Consider the following 21,565-nt stretch of genomic DNA (forward strand, 5'->3'; position numbering starts at 1 on the left):
CCTGACTCCTGCCCAGGGCCTCAGCCATCTCAGGAGTTCTAATTGACGCTCACTGTTGCCTTCTCCATCTACCTCGGGTGGAGGCCACACTTACCACACTCCATCCAGACACTCCGGAGAAGGTGGAATCCACCACCTCCCACTGGCAGAACACAAGTCATTCATCAGACCACAGTAGGCCATCCTTCGCAGGGCCCCCTACTCACTACCTTCCCATGTGAGCTAAGCTAGGCCCACCCCACCCCCAGGGTACCTGGCCCCTCAACCCCATCCCTCCATCCTCACTACACTGGTCCCCGGAGTGCTACCGAAGGGGCAGTGGGTCTTCTGGGACCTAAAGTAGGAAAACCCTTTCAACATTCAACACATACCAGAGACACCTCCCAGGTGACGTGGCCCCAGATGACTGACAGGCCCATCTTTGAACAGTGCCTGCTCATCTGTGCAGTCGGTGATTCCAGCTAAGAACTACACAGGTGGTCTGGGCATAGGGGGTGCTCTAGCAGAGAGGGGTCACCACAAAGGGGACTTGTGATTGGTCCCTCATAATGGCAGAGCAGCTCCTAAAAATTTTGTAGGTATACCGTAAGCCAAAGTGTCACTTCTGTGGCAACAATACAGAAAGAATTGGAAACTTCTTCCAACAAATACTGTACCAGGGAGGGTGACACCCTACAGATCACACTGTTCCTTGATCAAAGGGAACCTCAGCTTCAAATCACAGACCTTCAAACGCACATTAATATTCAGGCAACGCCTGCAGTTTGCCCCCAAGTCCAACCTGTGGCCTGCATTCCCTGGATCGTGACACATCCTTGCTGTGCTTGCGTTCATCCTTGTGCTATAGCAGAGTCCTGGATGATAGAGACCTTGCAATCAGCAAAGCCTAGCATATGTGCCCCTTTCCAAAAGTATGCTGGACACCCAAGGGACAAGACCAACCAGGTACCACAGTGAGAACGAAGGGCCAGCAGAAATCCCTCTGCCTCGGCCCCCACAGAAGCCTCTACAGAACGGGGAGGGGGTGCGGGTGACCTCTACACTCACAGTCAAGAGACACCCTCCAGGGGCTTTCATCCTGCTTTTCAGCAAAGTGACCCTCCAGGAACCCTGGGTCTGGTCTGTCTATCTGTCTGTCCTGTGTGCATCTCTTCAAAGCCCATAGCCCTAGCGCCATAGACGCTGCTCATTTCCAAGGGGAAGAGCCCACTGCCCAAGATGGAGGGCTTCCCAGCCAGCTACCCACAAGAGCATTCAAAAGATACTCTGAGCTGGAGCATCAGCGACAAGACTGTCTCCTCCCCGGAAGAGTTCTCTGATCCTTAGAAAGCTTCACTGGGCTATCATGGATACCCTGAATCTGTCTTCTGCAAAGGGGACTATGTGGCCCATCTGTGCTACTACAGTGTGCTTGTCTAGGAGTCTCGATGCTAGTGACAGGCAGAGTGTTGGAAACCAAACTCTAGGTCCTGTCTGTACCCAAAGGCATGCTCTTTCTTCTAAGAGGAAGCATGGCCAGGAATGGGGCAGCAAAGAGCAAGAAACAATGCTCAAAATACCTTTATTTTTTTCCTTACGGGCGGTCACTCGGTCACGCACTAAAGGTGTCCACTGGGGGATGTCGCTGACATTCTCACAACACTGACTCCTTGTGCTCTTTAATCCTCCGTTTCCTCGTGTTCTGACAGTGTCACTGTCGCTAGATGACAGGGGAGGAGATCGGAGTGTTTCTCTGATGGGGCCTTCAGCACCCTTAGGAGATTTTTATCAAGGGCTTGGAGTAAACATACGGCAGGTATTGTCCCAGAAGCCAGCGGTGAGCAGCCTGTACTGCCCTTGTTCCCAGACATCACGGGGACTGAAGCCTCAGTAAGAAGTCTTCATATCCATTGTCTCAACACAGAAGGCACCAAGGAAAAGAACCTGTGCCCTGCAGGCAGTCTCGGGCACACAGGCTAGCACTGAGGCCTCCGGTCCCACTTTCCCTGGGGACTTCCACGAAGCCAAGCCCATGAGGCTAAAGGTCAGGTGAGACAGCCCTTCTTGTCCCACATGCGACAAGATGCCAAGTTTGGGGCACCCTTTTCTCTAACCTGACCTGGGAAAAGCAGCAAGAGGTCTGCACAGCCTCCTGAGAGTCCCTGGCAAGCACATGACTCTGCCTCCCGTGAACCAAAGCAGGCAGCGAGCTACTGTCCCGCTTCAGCCTTTGCCTCACCACCAGAGGCCACGCTCACCCTGCGCTGGCCCCGAGGAAGGACCTTGATAAACCTTCAAGTATTACTGGACTGTCCTTAGGACATGCACTGGTACCTGCCAACCGCAGTGGGGGAGGAGGAACCCCGGCCTTCTACAGTTGGGTACATTGGAATCCTGCCCAGGCTAAAACAGTGTTCGCCGTTATTGGTGGGGGCGATCAGAGACACTGAGCACATGCAAAAGGAAGACCACAAAGACAGAGACAGACTCAGTCCGCAGGAGCCTACCTTCCATTTGGCTCTCAGTGCCCTTCTTGGAGGAGCCACTTGGAAGGCTAAGTTTGAGCGACGCTGGTTCTTGAATAGAAAACTGCTCAGACTCCTTCTTGGAGGTCTTAAGTGATGAGACCTTGGATAAGGTTTCCATGGAGATCGCTCTCTCTCTTATCCGATCCTGTATGACCCTGGAGAAGAAAGCCTTGCTCACAGTCAAGCAGCTAGAGATAGAAAGCTCCACCCACCCAGGACTGAGGCTCTATGATGAGGCCCACATGCTTTGCTCCATGGTCTTGGTTCAGTCTCTCTAAAGCAAAGCCCGGGAAGAAAGTACACACTGTGCTTGCTGCAAGGCAGGCTGTGCCGGCCACATGAAAGGCTGGAGCAGTTGCTGGGTGAGGCATGCAAATCCTCTCCACAGCTCTGTGCCAATCATAGGACAGAGCCTCAATAGTAGCAGGCACACCAGAGGTGGATGCTGAATTGAACACTGGCCCTTAGCTGTGCAGTTTAAGGCGTCACAGTCTCTGGGACGGTGACAGAAAGGGTGTCCCTCCGACACACCCAAACACTGTCACGGTACACAGATTTACTCGGCCCAGGGTTTAAAGCATCACGTGGGGCTTACAGTGGTTGACAGTATCTACTTGATAGGATCTAGAATCGCTAAAAAGACAAAGCAGCAGGGTGTATCTGATAGAACTTCAAGATTAGATTCATCCAGGAGGAAAGAGCCAGCTCAACTGTTGGCAGCGCCGCCCCTCAAGCTGTGAGCCCAGACAAGCCCTCCCTCCTTTAGGTTGACATTGTCAGCTGTTCGTCTCAACAGCTGCTTGAGGACAATGGTGAGCCCAGTTAGCCCTTAGCCTGAGCCCTGGGACCTCCTGGGTGCTTGCTGTCCCTGCATACTCCAGCAGGAGGTGCTCCCAGGGTCTTTGGCTGCAGGGGCCGACAAAGCCAGTGAGCTCAGTACTGCTCTTGGGGTCTCAAACCCCCCCCCTCCCCGAATGCTGGGGAGTCAGTTTCATCACTAAGAGGAGATGGACCCAGAGCAGCAGGTCGGGGAGGGAGTCAGGCGGCCCCAGACCACTCCTCCCCCACAGAAGGACAAAGAGGACGCACCTGTAGATGATGGTGATGATGAAGACACCAGAAATGAGCACAATCAGGACGGAGAAGACCTGCACATAAACTGAGATAAGCCCCTGCCTCAGTATCTGATACCCAGTGTGGCCCAGGCAGGTCGCCGTCACTCCACCGGCCCATCAGCCCATTGCCTCGGGGTGCTGTAGTTGTTAGATGACATAGTCCCTGGGCTCTTCAGCCTGACCGGTCCCCACAGTGGGTGCCAAAGCCATGAGGTCTCACAGTCAGGAAGAGCCCCCCCCCCCCCCCGTCTTGCTCCTGAACCATACACACCCGCTTTGTGGGGTCACGTGAGAGTCAAGTTCTCAGCACATGTGTGTCACTGAGGTCCCACAATTGTCGATGCTTTAGTTGCTACATCCATTCAGTCAAGGGAAACAGTCTTGCTGGCCACACCCAAAGCAAGGGATAAGACTTGCTTCAAGCCCCTACCTTTGCCTTCTTGTAAATGACGTTTAGGTGTCCCTAGTCAGCCAGAAAGAACTCTGCTAGATGTGGGATCCTTCAAAGACAATCAATTCCACAACAGGGGTCTTAGACCAGTGGATGTTTGTTTCTCTACAGGTCTAGAGTCACAAGTAAAAAGGAAGGCCCCACCAGGCCTGACCCTCACTGAAAGCTCTGGGAGTCCTCAGTCCACTTCACTGTGTCTTTTGATGGCTTCTGGTGATCTCCAGCCCCTCTGTGTCTGTCTGCCCCCACTCTTCTGAGGACATCGGGCCTGTTGAACTAGGAGTCATCTCGCCCCAGTGTGACAGCCTCTCACTAATCACACCTACAAAGACTTGTCCTAGTCAGCAAATAGCTATCAACTTGACACAGTCTAGAAACTCCGCAAGAGCCTTAATTTAGCAATTATCTTTATCAAGGCGGTCAGTGGGCATGTCTGTGAGGGACCCAGGCAAACGTGGCGGTTTCTATTCACTGGGCAAGCGGTCTTGGGCTGTGTAAAGCTAGTTGTGTATGAGCCTGAACGAGCCAACAAAGCAGTATTCCTCCACGGTTCCAGCCTCTAGGTTCCTGCCTTAACTTTCCCCAAATGATGGATTGTGGCCTGGAAGCAGAAGTTAAATGAACCCTTTCCTTCTCGAAGTTGCTTTTGGAAAATACGTTTTATCGCATTAATAGAAAGGACATTAGAACAGAAACCGGTGCCAGGCCCTAAGTGGCATGTTGCTGGGACGGACCTGACTGTGCAGCGTTCTATGCCTTTGGACTATTTTGTTAGAGGATTGTGGACGGTTTTGGAACTTTGGGCTACAAAAGCCAATGAGTATTCAGAGCTTAAAGAGCTGATGTGGGGCCTTGAAAAATAACGCTGAGCGTTAACACCAACACTGGAGACCCGGCTGAGAGAAACACCGGCAGGGGAGGCCTGGCTTGGGGGTTTCAAACACTCTATAGGCACCATCTGTGTGAAGTTTTTAACTGAGAATCTGTGGTTGTTGGCCAGGCTAATGATGGAAAATCCGCTGTGGTTAATAAGAAGCGATCAGCACCACAGAGGCATTGTCTCTGGGGCCGTGGAAAGCATTTCCTCTGAATCGACACTTAGAAGTCAACATCTAAGGAGGCCAAGGCTACATCTCAAGCTGGAAGCTGAACTGGACAGTGTGGAAAAGTCACCCACATGGCACTTTTTGAAGGCATGAAAGATGCAAGATTAAGGGAGCGATGGAAAGCAGCTGAGGTCTGGTACCAAGTGGGGTCAGAGTCCCTGAAGAGAAGCCAAGAGAGGCCATTGCTGAAGGTACCTCAGTTGGTAGTGGAGACCCCAGGATACTGGAGATGCCAGGGCCATTTGAGGTCCACCAAGAACAACTGACGAGTGTAGCTAGCCTAAACACACACAGCAGATGGTATGTTCTGGAGATGGCAAAGCTGGGGAGGTATGGCTGCCCATAGCCTTTGGTGCCTAAATATCACCAGAGAGCTCTTGGTAGATACCAAACATTGAACTTTAAAATCTTGATCTCGGTTATGCTTAAGTTTGAATGTTCCTATGCCATGGTTCTTCTGGAATAAATAGTACTTAACTTGGTTTTTGTTTCATTTTTTTACTTTATAGACAATCACAGTTAAGAGACTGTAGACTTTTTAAGAAAACCTGGACATTCTTTAGATTTTTTTCTATAAGTGCCTTGCCTACATGTGTGTACATATACCAAATGTATGCCTGGTACCCACTGAGGTCAGAAGAAGGTATTGGGTCCCCTAGAAATGAAGTCACAGGTAGTCGTGAGCCACCTTGTGGGTGCTGGGTACTGATCCTGGATCCTCTGCAAGAGTAACACGTGTTCTTAAACACCGAGCCATCTCTCCAGCCCCAGAGTCCTTGAACTTAAGCATTAAAATGTTTAAAGACCAAGAGACTTTTACTTTTAAGTTTGACTGTGTTTTATAACATAATATTAACATAGATCTCTGGGACATAAAATAAAAGATTATGGCCTAAAGTGGTGTATATGTGCGTTGATTTGAGGAGAGAACGGTGGTCCTAGTTAGTGGTCAACTTGATGGACTAGAATCACCAAAAACGTCTCAACTGAGTACTTGCCATTATCAATTGATCTGTGAGCATGCCTGTGACCGGTTCTCTTGACTGTTAATTGATATAGAGAACTATATCTAGTCCCACTATGGGTGGTACCAGAGTCTGAGTGAGTCACAAGCAATACTCCTCTGGGATTCCTGCTTCTGTGTTCCTGTCTTGAGTTCCCAGGCTGATGGACTGTGGCCTGCAAGTATAAGTCAAATAAACACTTTCCTCCCCCAAGCTGCGTTTTAGTCAGTATGCTTTATCACAGCAACAGAAAGAAAACGGAACCCTCTTGACAAGACAGACCACGTTCACCAGCCAAGAACCGTATGTTTTGGACAGGCACACAGTTCAGTTCACAGCACAGGTAGAGAACAAGCTGCCCCGTAGACAATTGGCAGGATCCCAGCAGGATCCACAAACCCTAGACTACTCTGAGGTTCTCAGGAGGAGAGAGAACTACAGGGTTTTCTTACCCGAGGGCAGGGGCTCTGAGGTTCTCAGGAGGAGAAGGAACTACAGGGATTCCTTACCTGAGGGCAGGGGCTGAAAGCCGACAGAGAGCTGAACAGAGCAGTTCAGGGTGTCAATGCACATCCACCCATTCTCACACTGACGTGAGCCATGAAGCAATGGTTAAGGATGGGGGGTGACCCCAAAACTAAAACTTCACCTGGGAGGAGCTGGAGAGAGGGCATGGGACCTGAGGACCCCTGGGTTGGCTTGTTTCTTTGAATGATGACTTAGCGCTAAGAGCTCCTGAGCTAGGCGGAGGGAGGAACAAATGCTTTCCTTCGATGCCCAGACTCACACAGTGACTCTGGGATGTCCGACTGTGCTCTCACTTCCTGATCTCTACAGCCCAGAGAACCAGTCCCACGGGGAGTATGGTTGACCTGTGACTGAAGGACAGCAGAGGGGAAACTGGGGCTGGGCTGAGCGACTCTGTGGTGTCTCCCTGGTTTCCTCCAGTGCACTGTGAGGATACGCAAGCAATCCTTGTGACTGAGAGAAGCGGTTTTCCATGGCAGACACCGAAAACTGGCTCTGCCAGTCTTATGAGAAGCAAAGACTTCAAACTGAATGACCAAGATTATGGTGACATAGTCATGGGAGCTATGGTGACGTAGTCATGGGAGCTATGGTGACGTAATCGTGGGAGCTATGGTGACGTAGTCATGGGAGCTATGGTGACGTAATCGTGGGAGCTATGGTGACGTAGTCATGGGTGCTATGGTGACATAGTCGTGGGAGCTATGGTGACGTAGTCGTGGGAGCTATGGTGACGTAGTCGTGGGAGCTATGGTGACGTAGTCGTGGGTGCTATGGTGACGTAGTCGTGGGTGCTATGGTGACGTAGTCGTGGGAGCTATGGTGACGGAGTCGTGGGTGCTATGGTGACGTAGTTGTGGGAGCTATGGTGACGTAGTCGTGGGAGCTATGGTGACGTAGTCATGGGAGCTATAGTGACGTAGTCGTGGGTGCTATGGTGACGTAGTCGTGGGTGCTATGGTGACGTAGTCGTGGGTGCTATGTTGCCTGTATTACCCAATCCCAATCCCAGTGAAGTCTGTGAGCTGTTGGTTTGAGCCACTCTGTCTTGGGGGGCAACTTACTACAGCATAATGGAATTACATCATAAAGAAGGCCATGGGGCTCCACAGGGGAAGGGCCCTCTTCATGATGTTGAGCACACAGAACCAAATGAAAGAAAGGGTGTGTATGAGTGAGTTGGGGGCCTTAAGACAAAACCCCACGAATTCTTGAATCCCAGAGTCTTTGAAAGTGATAAAATCAGAACCACATGTGAGCATTGCACACATAATGTTTTTGTGTTTTAGTACCAGCACCTTCCTCATGTAGTGGCAATCTCTTATCCCCGCTGTTAAGCTAGCAAAAGCCAGAGACGGGACTCTGTGAGTCCCTCCACACAGCACCTGGCTGTGAGAAGCCATATATTGTGACGGCTCTCCCCAGACAGCAAGAGCAGAAGAAAGGGTTATTTTCCCGAGGGAACAACTTAGTCACGTCTCCCAAGTACAATTAACAAAAGTTTTGAAATCAGCTCAGCAAGTCCCATGAAGAAACGGAAAGTCAAATACTTAGGAGAATTGACATATTAAATAATGTGCCCTAAATCAAGACTGAAGAAGGAAGGCAAGTCTTCCCTTCTCACTCCCTGTTCGTTTTGAAAGATCTAATGCTAATTCCCCAAGTTCATATTCTTAATAATACAGATTATGCCATAACACAATGTGCACTTCAAGCCAGCCTATTGAAGAAGTTGGTGAAAGGTTTTCATAACAGGGAATTATATGCACAAAGAACTCATAATACCCTGTCACTGAATCCCACAACTTACACAGCACAAAGGTTCATGTGCCGCCTTGAATGAGAAAGATGTCAGAGAAATGAAAAATAATTTGAGGGCACAGTGGGAACCCAAATGTAGGGCTCACTGCCCAGAATCTTCCTACAGATGGCCCCACCTCTCAACTTGGAAGAAGCCAGAAGCTGAGAGAGAGCAGAGCCCACACACTCATTTGCTATCATGGAAAAGATGGACAGAGGGTCTGTATCTGTTGCCATGAGACAACGTTGTGGCCCTAACCCACAGAAGCCCCTGAGAGCCTGCGCTGTGTTCTGGGTTCCTGAAGGAGACCCACAACTAAGATACTACAGGGATCATGGCTTGTTCTTGCGTGACTGACTGGTGATGGCTCCAGTTTAAGGAATGGGTGGCACACACGCCATATTCACAAAAGTGCCCGTATCGTCATAAAAGTCTGCTGGGAAACTGTACAGAGAATCCTGCAGATAAGGGAAGCAGTGATGGCCTGGGTACGTCTCTAAAGAGAGGATCTGCCTTGAAGGATCCGCTCCCCGTGTCGCACTGTTGGGTTTCCATTTCACTAGGGTCTGCAGCAACTGAGATCACTACTCCAGCTCTTGGCTCAGACTAGAAATCGAGTGCGCTCCATATACTTACAGGGAACAAGTGAACACACTTCTTAAATGTCAACTGGATGCTCGCTTCTTAGGCTTCTGAGGAGCTCTGGACATAGAATTTTCCAGACACGCTCATTTGCAAAAGTGCTGTTAGTCACCTTCCTGTTGCTCTCTGATAAACCCCCGACAAGGGCACCTTGGCCTATGTCCCACAATCCTGGCATCTCCAATATCCTAAGGTGCCCACTGTAATTTAGACTTTCACCTTTACAGTCTTAGACAACAGCCTCCTGGGAACTCCTTGCATGGATTCCGACCCTGCCACATGCTGCCTGGCCTCATCTGTCCTCTGAAACCAAAGAACAAGATTCCACGACACCTCCAATCTTTTATTTTCTATGCCTACAAAACCAATACCGCATAGATGATGTCACTAAGTTCTTCAGCAAGCTCAAGCTGTAACACAGTCTGCTTGTGTCATAGCTGTATCAGACTGTGTATGTGTGCTGACTGTGAGGAAGTGGTGGGGGAGAATTGTCTGTATTCTGTCAATCATGTTTTAAATAAACGCTGATTGGCCAGGCAGGAGGTGTAGGCGGGAAAGCCAGACAGGAAGTGGAAATGATGCAAGGAGAGCAGGAGGGGAGGAGGAAGTTGATTCCTCCCACTCCTGCCCAGATCACCGAAGCAACAGGATGTGAGCTGCCCCACTGAAAAGGCTACTGAGCCACATGGCTAAAATAGATCAGAAAAATGGGTTAATCAAGATATGAGAGTTAGCCAGTGGGAAGCCTGACCTAATGGGCCAATCAGCATTATAACTTACGGAGTCCTATGTGGGTGATTTTCTCTGGAACTAAATAATTGTGGGGATCTGGTGGGAGGACAGAAAAACCCACAAACAAGCAAGCCTGACCTCTTCATGTTACAAGGAAGCACTCTCCTGGGCTGCTGCCTGTGAGGAGCAACAACCTCACCTTACACTTTCTTCCCTCAAATGACTTTGGATCTTCACATGACGGTGGCTCTGATGGGCAGGGTTTTACCTTTCCTACAGCCCCAGTGACACACTGGTTTCTCTTTGGTGTTGCTGGTCGTTTTAACAATCAGAGCTTCTTTCTCAGCACTGGACCCAATGCCCTCCTAGCTTGAAATTTCCTCTGGCAAATTAGTCCATTTCATTAGATGCAGCTTTTTCCCCCTTCAGGTTCTTGGAACATAGCAAAAAGAAACCAGATTCTTGCCCAAAATATCACCCAAAGAGTTCCTGACTGAATTTCACTCCTATCTGAAACATCACGAGCCAGGCTTCTGCTGTCTGTGTTCTTCCGACAGTCTCATCTTCCGATTCCGCCGGAGTGGGAGTGACCCATTAGGATCTGCTTACAGTATCTGGAGGATTTCTCTAGCCCATAATTCCAAATTCTTCCATATTCTTCCCACAAACCCGTCCAAAGGCTTTCAACATGGTCAGGTTTACCACGGCAACGTCCCCACTCCTGGTACCATTTTTCTGTCCTAGTTACTGTCTGTTGCTGAAAAACTCAAGACAACAGCAACGAAAGGAAGTGATGGGTTATGTGAGCTTTGATTTGAGTATCCATCCATGACAGCGGAGACGTCAATGAGGCAGGAGCTGGTCACATTAGATCCACAGTCAGAAGGCAGAGACTGGTTACTCTTGGCTCACCTTCTCCTTACAATCTTGGATTCCAGTTCAGGAATCCTGACACCCACAGCAGGCAGATCTCCCAATTAATGTAATCAAGATAGTTCCCACATTGGAGCACTGGACTGAGCTCCCAAGGTCCAGTTGAAGAGCAGAAGGAGGGAGAACATGAGCAAGAAAGTCAGGACTGCGAGGGGTGCGTCCACCCACTGAGACGTGTGATTGATCTAATGGGAGCTCACCAAGGCCAGCTGGACTGGGACTGAACGAGCATGTGATCAAACCGGACTCTCTGAATGTGGCTGAAAATGGGGGCCAACTGAGAAGCCAATGGTAATGGCACTGGGTTTTGATTCTACTGCATGTACTGGCTTTTTGGGAGCCTAGTCTGTTTGCATGCACACCTTCCTAGACCTGGATGGAGGGGGGAGGGCCTTGAACTTCCCACAGGGCAGGGCACCCTAACTTCTCTTAGGACGAGAGGAAGGGGGAGTGGGGGAGTGGGAGGGAAATTGGAGGAGGTGGAAATTTTTAATAAATAAATAAAAATTAAAATTAAAAAAGATAGTTCCCAGAGGCAAGTCCATAGCCCATCTCCCAGAGGACCCTAGATCTCTTCTTGTTGGCTATTGAGATTAAGCATCCTAAGTACCTAAGAGACTGGCATCCTCGGGTAAGCGCACCTCCATAACAGACGTGAAGACCTGGATTCTACACGTGTTTCTCCAGCTACTGTGATATGAGCATGGAGTCACCAATCCCACAAAGAGCAGAAATGGCAGCAGAGATGTGTACAGTATCACCAGGCTCTGGGCCAACCCCAGGAGAACTGCTATGTGCTGTACATGCCCTGAAAGGGGAATCAGAATGCAGAACCTGGCAGAAAAGCTAACCCTGGAAGTCAGGCCTGGTCAACAGTTCCCTTTGAAACAGGAAGCCTGGTGACTCCGATTAGGAGAGGCCACAGTGCTAATTAGGGTTACTGTGATGACACACTGGGACCAAAGCAACTCGGGAAGAAAAGGGTTTATTTCCCTCACACTTCCACATGGGTGTTCATCACTGCAGAAAGTCAGGACAGGAACTCAGATAGACAGGAATCTGGACGCAGGAGCTGGTGCAGAGGCCAGGAAGGCGTGCTGCCTACTGGTTTGCTTCTCAGAACTTTCTCAACCTGCTTTCTTACAGAACCCAGGACCACCAGCCCAGAGGTGGCACCACTCACAATGGGCTGCGCCTTCCCACATCTTTTACTATGTAAGAAAATGCCCTACAGGCTTGCCTACAGCCCAGTCTTATACGAGCAATTTCTCAGTTCAGGTTCCCTCCTCTGAGATGACTCTAGTTTGTGTCCAGTTGACACAGAGCTATAAAGTCTGAAGTGGAACTTCACTGGCCAGCTAGTCTAGACAATCTGCAAGTTCTAGGTTCACTGAGGAAACAATGTCTCAAAGCATCTGGCGGCAGGGCTGGAGAGACGGTTCAACAATTCAGAATGCTTGTTGACAGCCTGAGGGTGAGGACCTGGGAGCAAGCGGCACTGTGCATAGGGAATGGGCAGGTGGCCAGCAAGGCAAGGTTCCCAGCAGTCCCCGCTGCATGGCCAGTGTCATCTTCTGGCCTCAGAGTGCCCGCCCCTCTTCTCTGATGGAAACAAAGAGTGGATGCAAACCATACTGCTTCCATGATGGCCCTTCTGGAAGCTATCAGCAGAGGAAGGAAATATATGAGCCTCCAAGTGGAATGTAATGAAGGTTTGGAGACATTACTTGGGAAAATTCTCAAAGTTCAGAAGTCCTGGTACGTGAGAATATATCCAAGAGGCAGAAGGTACAGCTTTTACTACTGCACCAGGTTCTCCACGACTCCACGGTTCCTTCCTACTCTCCGTGGCTACTGGGAGTCTGGATGTGGCTCTTCAGGAGGGACCCATTGACAAGCCAGCGCTACAGCTCCTCAGCCAGCCTAAGCCTGATCTCGTGGGGCGCTAAAATGATCTCTGGGAAAACCCAGTCATGTAGCATCTCTCAGCTGTCCCCGCCGTCCCTGGCTGGACACCACGGCCCTTACCTGATCAGACTCTCAGCTGGCTGCGGCCAGCAGCACCCTTTGTCCCTCAGCTGTCTTAGCGGGGACGGTCTCGTAGCCAGTCTTCCCAAGCCCACCCTTTTCCAGCAAGGAGACTGTGAGAGGCCCCCTCACACTCAGCATGGAGCAGAGCTATCGGGGTTTGTGAGCAGTCAGTGAATCTCCAGCTGGTTGGACGGTGGTGGGTGGGGGACGTGACACAGACAATGGACAGCGGCTAGGACTGCGTCAGGCGTGTGGTCCCTCCGTACTCACCGGGAATAGCTTTCTCGTAGCAGACGCCCTTGTAGAAGCAGCACCCAAGCTCTTTGCACCGGTCCCTGGTGATGTTATAGTCACAGATGTCATAGAGAGGGATGTCACACACTGCAAGGCACAGACAAGCGCTGACTTGGCAGGAAACACGATGGAGGGGGACGGGGCGGGGGGGGGGGGGCGGGGAGAGCAGGGGAGAGTCTGCCAGATTAACTGACGTTTCCTTACTCCTGTTGTTCATCATGCAAATCTCTCTTTGAAACGAGGATGCAAATTAAAATTTCTGAGCAAAATAATATAAAGTTAATTACCGAGCACAGTGCAAGGGCCTCTGGTGATAAGACATCTCAGCAGGGCCATGCCAGGCACACGGGCTAACACAAGACCACTGGGGTAGCCCGGTTGCCACGTTCCCTATCCACAGTGAGCCACAGCGTGGCCTTACCTAGCAGCATGGGTTGATGATTGTGCCCGAATTTAGAAGCTGAATCTAAAGGAACACACACTGAGGGCCGGAGGAGGGTCCCTCAGATGTTAAAGGTGTTACCACTACTCAAGTTCGGTTCCCAGCACTCGGGTGGGACAGCTCACAACTGCCTCTAAGTCCAGCTCCAGAGGATCTGACACCTCTGGCCTCTGGGGACACAGCGCTCACACCACACAGCCACACACAGACACAAACACATCAGCAGAACTAAACTAAACCTGAAAGAAAACGATAAAAGAGCAGAAGCTGAGTGAGAATTCTGGCCCCTTTCCCCTGGAAGGGAAAACCGTGACCCTGTACTGTTAAGGAGATTGAAGGAAGGAGCCAGAACGACTATTCCATCACAAACTGATTTAGACTTGGGAAATGTGGTGCTTCAGTGGCGGAGGCAGCTGACTGAACCAAATGGAAAACAAGCCACACAGAGGATTCTGTCCAGACCGTGGGCAGGGGTACATCACCATCCCAAGGCTGGAGGGACTAGCCCCACACTGGGGAACACAAGGACAGGAGGATCCTGGGGCTAACTAGCCAGTTAGTCCAGCTGAACTGGTGAGACCCAAGCACAGGTTGTCTCATAGTGTCTGTGCACACATGTGCTCGCATGTACATACATGAACATATGCAAAATGCTATCACCACGGTGTCTCCTTGGTTAGAAGTTACAGCACAGATGCCAGAGTTCACTTCCTGCATGGGGCTCAGAGGACACAGAGCTGAACTCTCAGGGGACTGGAGACATGGAAGGTCATCTTGTTCTCTCTGTGGACACTGTGTCCCTGGGTTCAGCCACTCAGGAAGCGGCAGCACAAGTCATTTGGGTCCCTGAGACTTGCCACAGGCCTCCAAGAAGGAACATGGATGGCGTAGACACAGTGCTTTGCCATTTCCAGAAACAATTTCATTGTCATGGCAACATAGAAGGAAGCAACATTAATTGAATATGTGGATCAACTCCCAGGCAATAGGAGGTCAGGCTTAACAGGCAGACAAAAGCTAAGCCTGATCCAGCAGCCTTGCCGCTGGCCAGGGCTCAATGCCCCTTCCCTGCCCCACGTGACTGGGAGCTCTGGAGGCAGCCTCTGTCTGGCCTGTCTCAGGGAAGCTGATCTCCACTCTCTCATTCTTCCTGTTTTGGATAACCATGCACAAAGCCTATAAAACCTTGCTGGACAGGACAGTACGCTGCCGCCAATCATGGAGCGAGTCTGGAGTACACTGAGTAACCACAAGGTTCACAATGCCTTGGGATAACCGAGAAGATGACTGTGGGCTGCCTCCCACCTGAGGATAGAAAATCTGTGTGCCTGGGGGAGAAGGGACTGACACTCAGCAGGGCAGCTGGAAGGTACACAGAGCCCCCAGAGTTGAGGGTGAGGTGATCAATTTAGCAGTTTTCTCAGACTACCTTGCCCCGAGAGACTCCATTTTACAAGAAACTTTGACTCTATTCTGAGAATGAAAGATGGCTCTATCCCCAGGTAGAGACGTGAGAACAACGCCAATTCATCTAGCGCCACCCACGCAGTGTAGACTAATAAAGGACTCAGAATAGAGAGAGTGTCACTCCAAAAACTCACTGGGGTGAACTTGAGACTATCAAGGGAACTAGGCCCATGAGCTTACAGGACGCACCAGACCCAGGAAAGGGTACGACTTCCTCTCCTGCACCCTGTGATGAAGAGAACACCCTACACTACCATGACAGTGGCCCACTGACCTGTCAACTAACATCAGTGTGTGTGCCGAGGACTGACAGGCAGAGAAACCCCACCTGCCAGCTTCTCTCCCTGCCGTTGATGTGGCCGACTCAGTTGGTGTCATGTGGGTTTGGTGTCTATTCTGTGCCCATACTCTCACCTGAACCTGGTCCTCCCCTTCCGCCTGTGCAGCCAGACAACTCCACTGTTAAGCTCTCGAGCTTGTGACCCAGGGCGGGCTGGCTCCCTGAAGCTGATTCGGGTTTATTAGCAATACACACCCTATTTACATTTCTATCAGCCACTCCAGAACCTTCTGGAAACTCTGCTATAATCTCTTTAACCAGTGGTATCCGTGAGGCAATCCACACATATGCAATATGTGGAGCTACAGCGATGAATTTCCTGAGACACGTGTGGTACGAAGAGTATAATGAACCTGTGTTCACCTCAGCCGGGTGGCCCAGGAAAGCAGGCATCTGGTAAAGGGCTGCTTAGATCCACAGCTTGGAAACACCAGAAAAGCAAGACGCCAAGTGGAATCATTCCCTGCCCAGGATGCAGCTCAACAGTTTGCAGATATACCGGCCTGCACCCCTAAGACAGCCTGCTCCCCCAGAGCACAGCTTTCCTGTACCTGAAACCACTTCTCGCCTGACCCCACACACCTGGAGTGGGGTGTCCCAGTCCTAAGGTTATGTATTCAGGACCAATACCCAATGGTTCCCAGAAACCCCTTGAAGAAGTGGGTGGGTCCTGATCCCCACCGCATCCAGATAGCTCCCTGAGGCTCAGGGCCATTTGCAGGGCTGCTCATGAGGACCCTAAGGGCAAGGTTCTCTCACCCTTTCTTCTAGCTGCTGCCTTCCCACCAGGCTGGGCGCATGCGCATGGGGGGGGGGGGGGACCGGAAGGACACTCAATCCTAGCCAAGCATACAAGAGTTGGCCCAGCTGTTTCTGCTTTCTGTGGCCCCAGTATGCCTACATCACCTTATCTTGCTTGTTCTGAGTCCGAAATCACAAATAGTCCCCTTAGGAGACTTCCGCCTGCAGAGGTGCCCCGCTCCAGCGTGACAGAGTGCCTCCCCAACCCACCATGGCTGAGCCTCCCTCAACACTCCAGGCCTATGGGGCGAGCTCAGTCCTGGGTAGATGGTGTCCCTGCAAGGATTCCCTTGGAAATCTCCCAGCCTGCCTTCCAAGGGAGACGAACGAAAGATGGACACATTTCTTCTCTGCTCCCTCCACGTCATCTAGCATAACAGCAATGTAACTGAGGCAAAAGGTTTCTAACACAGAGGCAGAGATAGGGCGAAGAAGGCAGCGGTTCCATCTCACCAGGCCCCAGCGGTGTGATGTTCCTCTGGGAAGACTGTGATTCTAGAAGCTCCTCCTGACTTAAAGCAAATGAAATTCTACCATGTATATTCAGTGTGCCTTCAAGAAAATCTCATTTTTTGCACGGCTTCCATCCCCAAGGGTGAAGAGTCTAATACCAGCTTACAGATCTAGTAGGGAGGCAAGGTACACTCCCTTGTTGAAAAATACGTTTGAGTAAATAAAAGGCCGCTTCTGAGACAAGAATTTTCAAGTAACTGATGAGTATGGCTGGCAGAGAACCCTGTAATTCCGTTGTTCCTTAAACCGATGTGGGAGATCCCACGTTAGTTGCGCTGTAACGAAACTGAAGTCGTAAGAGATTTGCAGTGGCTCCTTGGGTCATTGAGAAACGCACTTCTGTGCCTCCTGTGACCAGACAAACTAGGTCAAATAAATCCTCCATATAAACAGCCCCAGCAGCCTCTTCTATGTTTACCTGCAAACTTCTTCAGGAGATGCGGTGGGGACTTCTTGATTTCTGGGGCGTATCTCATGGTAACAGCTGACAGTGGTGCAGGGATCAATTATGCCTGAAAGACAGGACACCTCAGCACAGGGGACCCCAAAGCATCCACACCTGGAAGATGGGACACCTCAGCACAGGGGAACCAGAGTGTCCACAACTGAAAGACAGGACACCTCAGCACAAGGGGTACAGGACATGTACATCTGGAAGACAGGGCAGGACACAGCACACAGGGGCCTCGGAGTGTTCACACCTGAAAACAGGGCAGGACACTTCAGCACACAGGGGTCTTGGAGGGTTCACACCTGAAGACAGGACACCTCAGCACACAGGGGCCTCGGGGTGTTCACACCTGAAGACAGGACAGGACACCTCAGCACACAGGGGCCTCGGGGTGTTCACACCTGAAGACAGGACACCTCAGCACACAGGGGCCTCGGGGTGTTCACACCTGAAAACAGGACAGGACACCTCAGCTCAGGGTGGTTCTGTATAGCCATCTGCTGGGCATGTTGTGTCATGCTTTGAGGCCTCTTCCTGGCCCCACGGAAGCAGGTGTGACCACCAACCTGTCCATTATTTCCAGAGCTGTGTTCTCTACACTGTCCCTCTAGGACCCTCAAAGTAGGAATGTCGTTTTGGGTTAAACCAGGAACTGGCCACCTCTTCCACTCTGTCCACTGCACACAGTCAGCTGGGGGGGAGGGGTAGACAGAAGAAAACCAGTCCCTGCCTGTTGTGACATCATCTGGAAGCTCAGGTTACCAAGGTGTTACAGCATTTCATTCTGTGGAGTGGGTGTGGAGAGAGCGAGCCATGCACACTCACAGGATGGGGAAGGATGCTGGGTGTGAGGTCCTGCTCAGAAGAGTCCCAAGTTCCTCCTTCCCGTGGGCTGCCTATGCAGCATCTTGACCTTGACTACAGATCAGACTTCTGTCTTGCCATGTAATTGCCCCTCGGAGCGCCTGCTTTTGTAGACTCTATGAGGGTGTAACTGTGAACAAAACCAAGATCCCACCTGTCTGTGGAGGAGAGGGAACAAGGCGCCTGTGACTCTATGTCTGCACCCCTTTCTGCTTGCCACTAGCCAGATGTGTCCTTGGAAGGAGCTGGAACAGTGGGCAGCCTTCCTCTGGCCTCCCTGCTGGAAAGTGCCATGTTTCAGTCTTTTCCAGGTGTTGCGTGAATTTCAACACTGTGTCAGGGCTGGGGACCGAGTTGTTGGGCATGTGCCCCCCACCCCCAACTGCAATGTTCTGCAAGGACCTTCTCTGCAACACAAAACTGGGGCTAACACAGGGCTCTGCCTGCAGAGGCCATGCTGCTCTCATTACTCGCTAGCGTAAATGCAGTATTTAATTAACTCGGTTTTATTTGTAAACAAATGTGGTTGGCATTTAATAACCGAGAGGATGTGTAGCTCTTGCAAAAACGGCAACTTTACAAAATTAAAAGCTGTTGGCTGCACAATATGAGGGAAATTAATTACCCTGGGAGTTGTGCTCCCCGGGATGAGGTTGGTGATCTGCTGTCGCTTAAGAAAATGCAGCCAGGTGCACAGGAGCAGTCTGTCTTGAGTGTGGAGGGTGGGGAAGTAGGGGTTCCCCTTAGGGATCCCCTTCTTTCAGTCTCTCAAACTGACCAAGAGCAGAACCCTGCCACAGGCAGAGCTGGGGTTGTAGGAGCATCTGGGCTCTGTAGTGGGGACCCAAGTCCAAGGAAACCCAGGGCTCATGTCCCTAGCTGGGAGTGTTCAGAGAGAAGGTATATATGCATGTTGTCAGCACACAGCGCCACCGGCACAGCAGGGAAACTGAGCCCATGGGGCACTCTGAGTCATTCCACAGACCAGGTTTGTGTGGTTCCCCGATGTCTGTCCCTTTACTGGTGACTCCCCTATACCAAGATGAACCAATCATCCTGATGTGCATCTTCACAAAGTTCTGACCCATTCTTGGTCATTTCCTGTAAGCCCCCGCCTTTTCTGTGGATACCCAGGTCCGATTCAAGCGCGCGCTTTCCTGAACTCGAGTCCACGAGAATGGACGATTGTCCTGAGGGTTAAAACAGACACACACAAAAGAGACCTGCTCAGTTACCAAGAGTAAATGGCAACTTTATTAAACTCAAGTCGGGTATTTATACCAGTGGGCAAGGGGGTTCAAAAGGGCATGGCCTCCTCCCATCAGGAGCAGTGGAAGGAGATTACAGGTGCTGCCTCAGGCAGAATCAGCTGGGGGAGCCAGGCGTAAGGGGCCCACTGCTAGAACCTTGATTACAGGTGGAATCACCATAACAAAAGAGAGCCAAATTCTTCCTAAACTATACCCTCAAGCCAGTGCTAGTGCAGAATCTCCAGGGAGCCAGAAGCAGGGGGGGGGGAGAGACCTGTGTACCTACAATTTCCATCCCTCAAAATCTGCAGAACATTTGAGGTGTAGAACAGAAACAATAACAAACAAAAATGTAGGGCTTTCAAGGCCTGGCATGAAATCAATAAGGCAAGTAGAGGAGAGCTGCCGCCCTTAGACGCCCTTAGAGTCGAGTCTACACCATCACTAGGCATCTGCTTCCACTGCCGACTCCCTCCACAGCCTTCGGTTGTCAGGTGTTCATCTTTCACTTTATTTCTATTTAATGTTTTTGTTACTATTAATAAAAATTGAGTATTTTGTTCCTGGCCTATGGGAAATGGGTTTCAAGACAAAAGTTGCTTCTCACAGCACGACTTCTAACCTAGACACTTTCGCATTCTGTTACACAAACGGTATCACTGAGAGCAGAGGGCATTTTGGTGGGTTTTCTATGACCTGTGCATTCCTGCGCCTTCACATGCCAGGTGGGTACTGGGACAGCAGATGAATGTGGCTCTATTTCTCATCAGAGAGGTTCGCCTTTCCAGTGTCACTAATGTGGTATGTGTTGACAGTAAGTCCAAATCCCTGGAAGCCACACACACACACACACACTGACTGATTTTGTTCATGTTCTCATTTGCTCCGTCCATCTCTGCCACACCAAAGTGCAGTGGTTTCCATCACTGGCATTCTCGAAACCCAATCCAGCGAGTAAGGCTTTGCCTTCTGTAAATGTCATGCCGAACTGTTGTACTTTGACGCAAGAGCTGGATCTTGAAATGAATACAGCTGGGTTAGCACACAACCACCCAGTACTTCCTTCAGCGTTTTCTAGATCTATTGTTAATCATGCTCTTCACTGTTACCATCAAGGTCAGACTGGCGTGGGAACAAAAATGTGCCCAGTGCCAGCTCCTTCCGGTTCTCTGGATTTGTATTGAACGCCACACTTGCCCTCGCTCATACCCGGGAAGGGCAGACATGGAGGAGGGGACATCTTCAGACATCATGATCAATCCCTCACTCATAACCAGGAAGGGCAGCCATGGAGGAGGGGGCATCTTCAGATGGCATGGTCAATCCCTCACTCATACCTGGGAAGGACATACATGGAGGAGGGGGCTTTAGACGCCATGATCAATCACTCGCTCATACCCAGGCCCACGTGTGTGTGTGGGGGGGGGCATCTTCAGATGGCATAAGCAATTCCTCTCATACCCCAGAAGGGCAGATTGTACTCACCGTGATTTCTCTCTTCACATCCCTGCCCTGAGCCACGGTCACCACCGTATCACCATCCTGGGGACAGGGGTGGAGACGCTGTGACCTGACAGAGTTACCGGAAGATGGGGAGCATCCAGACCAAAGATAAGACGTTAAGCAGCACGGGCTTGCCTAGCCATCACAGGACCTTCCTTACAGTCTCCTGCCCTCAGGACTCCTGAAATAGCAGTGAGTCTTGGGGACAACTGTCTTCACCACCTTCATTGGAAAGTCACTTACAGGACAGACCTGTGCCCATTGAAGGGGTGTGTTAACGGGGTGAACTCTGGCAAAGGCATCTTGAAGCCTGGCCTGTGGTTAGCCACAAGGTAGAGAGAACAGGAGCCTCAATGAGTCAATGCAAACCTTCCAACAGCGTCCTAGCAAGGCTAGGAATGCAAATGCTCTTGGAAGGGAATGATGGACCAGCTGGCCTGCCCTCACCCACCATTCCACTGTAACTAAGAGGGGTGGGGAGAGGTCAGGAGAGGAGAGAGCAGAGGCAAGACAGGGAAGGAAATGAGGACTGGCTGGGCAGAGTTAAGGACTTCCCAGGAACAGGGATTCCCCACATTGCCGCAGGGGCAGATGCTGGGCGGAGGAGTCAGACTGGGAAGCAGGAGAGTGACAGGCTCCAGCACCTTTCTCCTCCACGTCTCCGAGAACCAAAGCCATTTCCTAGCATATTTTACCCCGTAAAGCCACAGAGCATCCCTCGGGGTTGTTCACAAGCCATCAAGCCAGTGTTCTCTGATTTGGGGGGAAAGAGAAAGCCCACATGCACACC

At 50.8% G+C, this 21,565-nt stretch overlaps 1 protein-coding gene across 1 annotated transcript; it reads right to left on the minus strand.

Annotated features, from left to right (window-relative positions):
* Nucleotides 1-1,544: 1,544 nt before the first annotated feature.
* On the minus strand, nt 1,545-17,857 carry Tex29 (testis expressed 29). The gene is made up of 7 exons (XM_048456260.3): nt 17,725-17,857; nt 17,461-17,606; nt 17,126-17,219; nt 13,121-13,231; nt 3,597-3,666; nt 2,487-2,662; nt 1,545-1,699 (listed from the first exon to the last, which is right to left on the minus strand). Exons 3-7 carry the CDS (start codon nt 17,181-17,183, stop codon nt 1,659-1,661), a joined length of 456 nt encoding a protein of 151 aa, XP_048312217.1. The 5' UTR covers nt 17,184-17,219; nt 17,461-17,606; nt 17,725-17,857; the 3' UTR covers nt 1,545-1,658.
* Between the last annotated feature and the right edge of the window lie 3,708 nt (nt 17,858-21,565).

This window comes from Myodes glareolus, chromosome 23 (assembly GCF_982192425.1).
Source record: "Myodes glareolus chromosome 23, mMyoGla1.1, whole genome shotgun sequence".
Lineage (NCBI taxonomy): Eukaryota > Metazoa > Chordata > Mammalia > Rodentia > Cricetidae > Myodes > Myodes glareolus.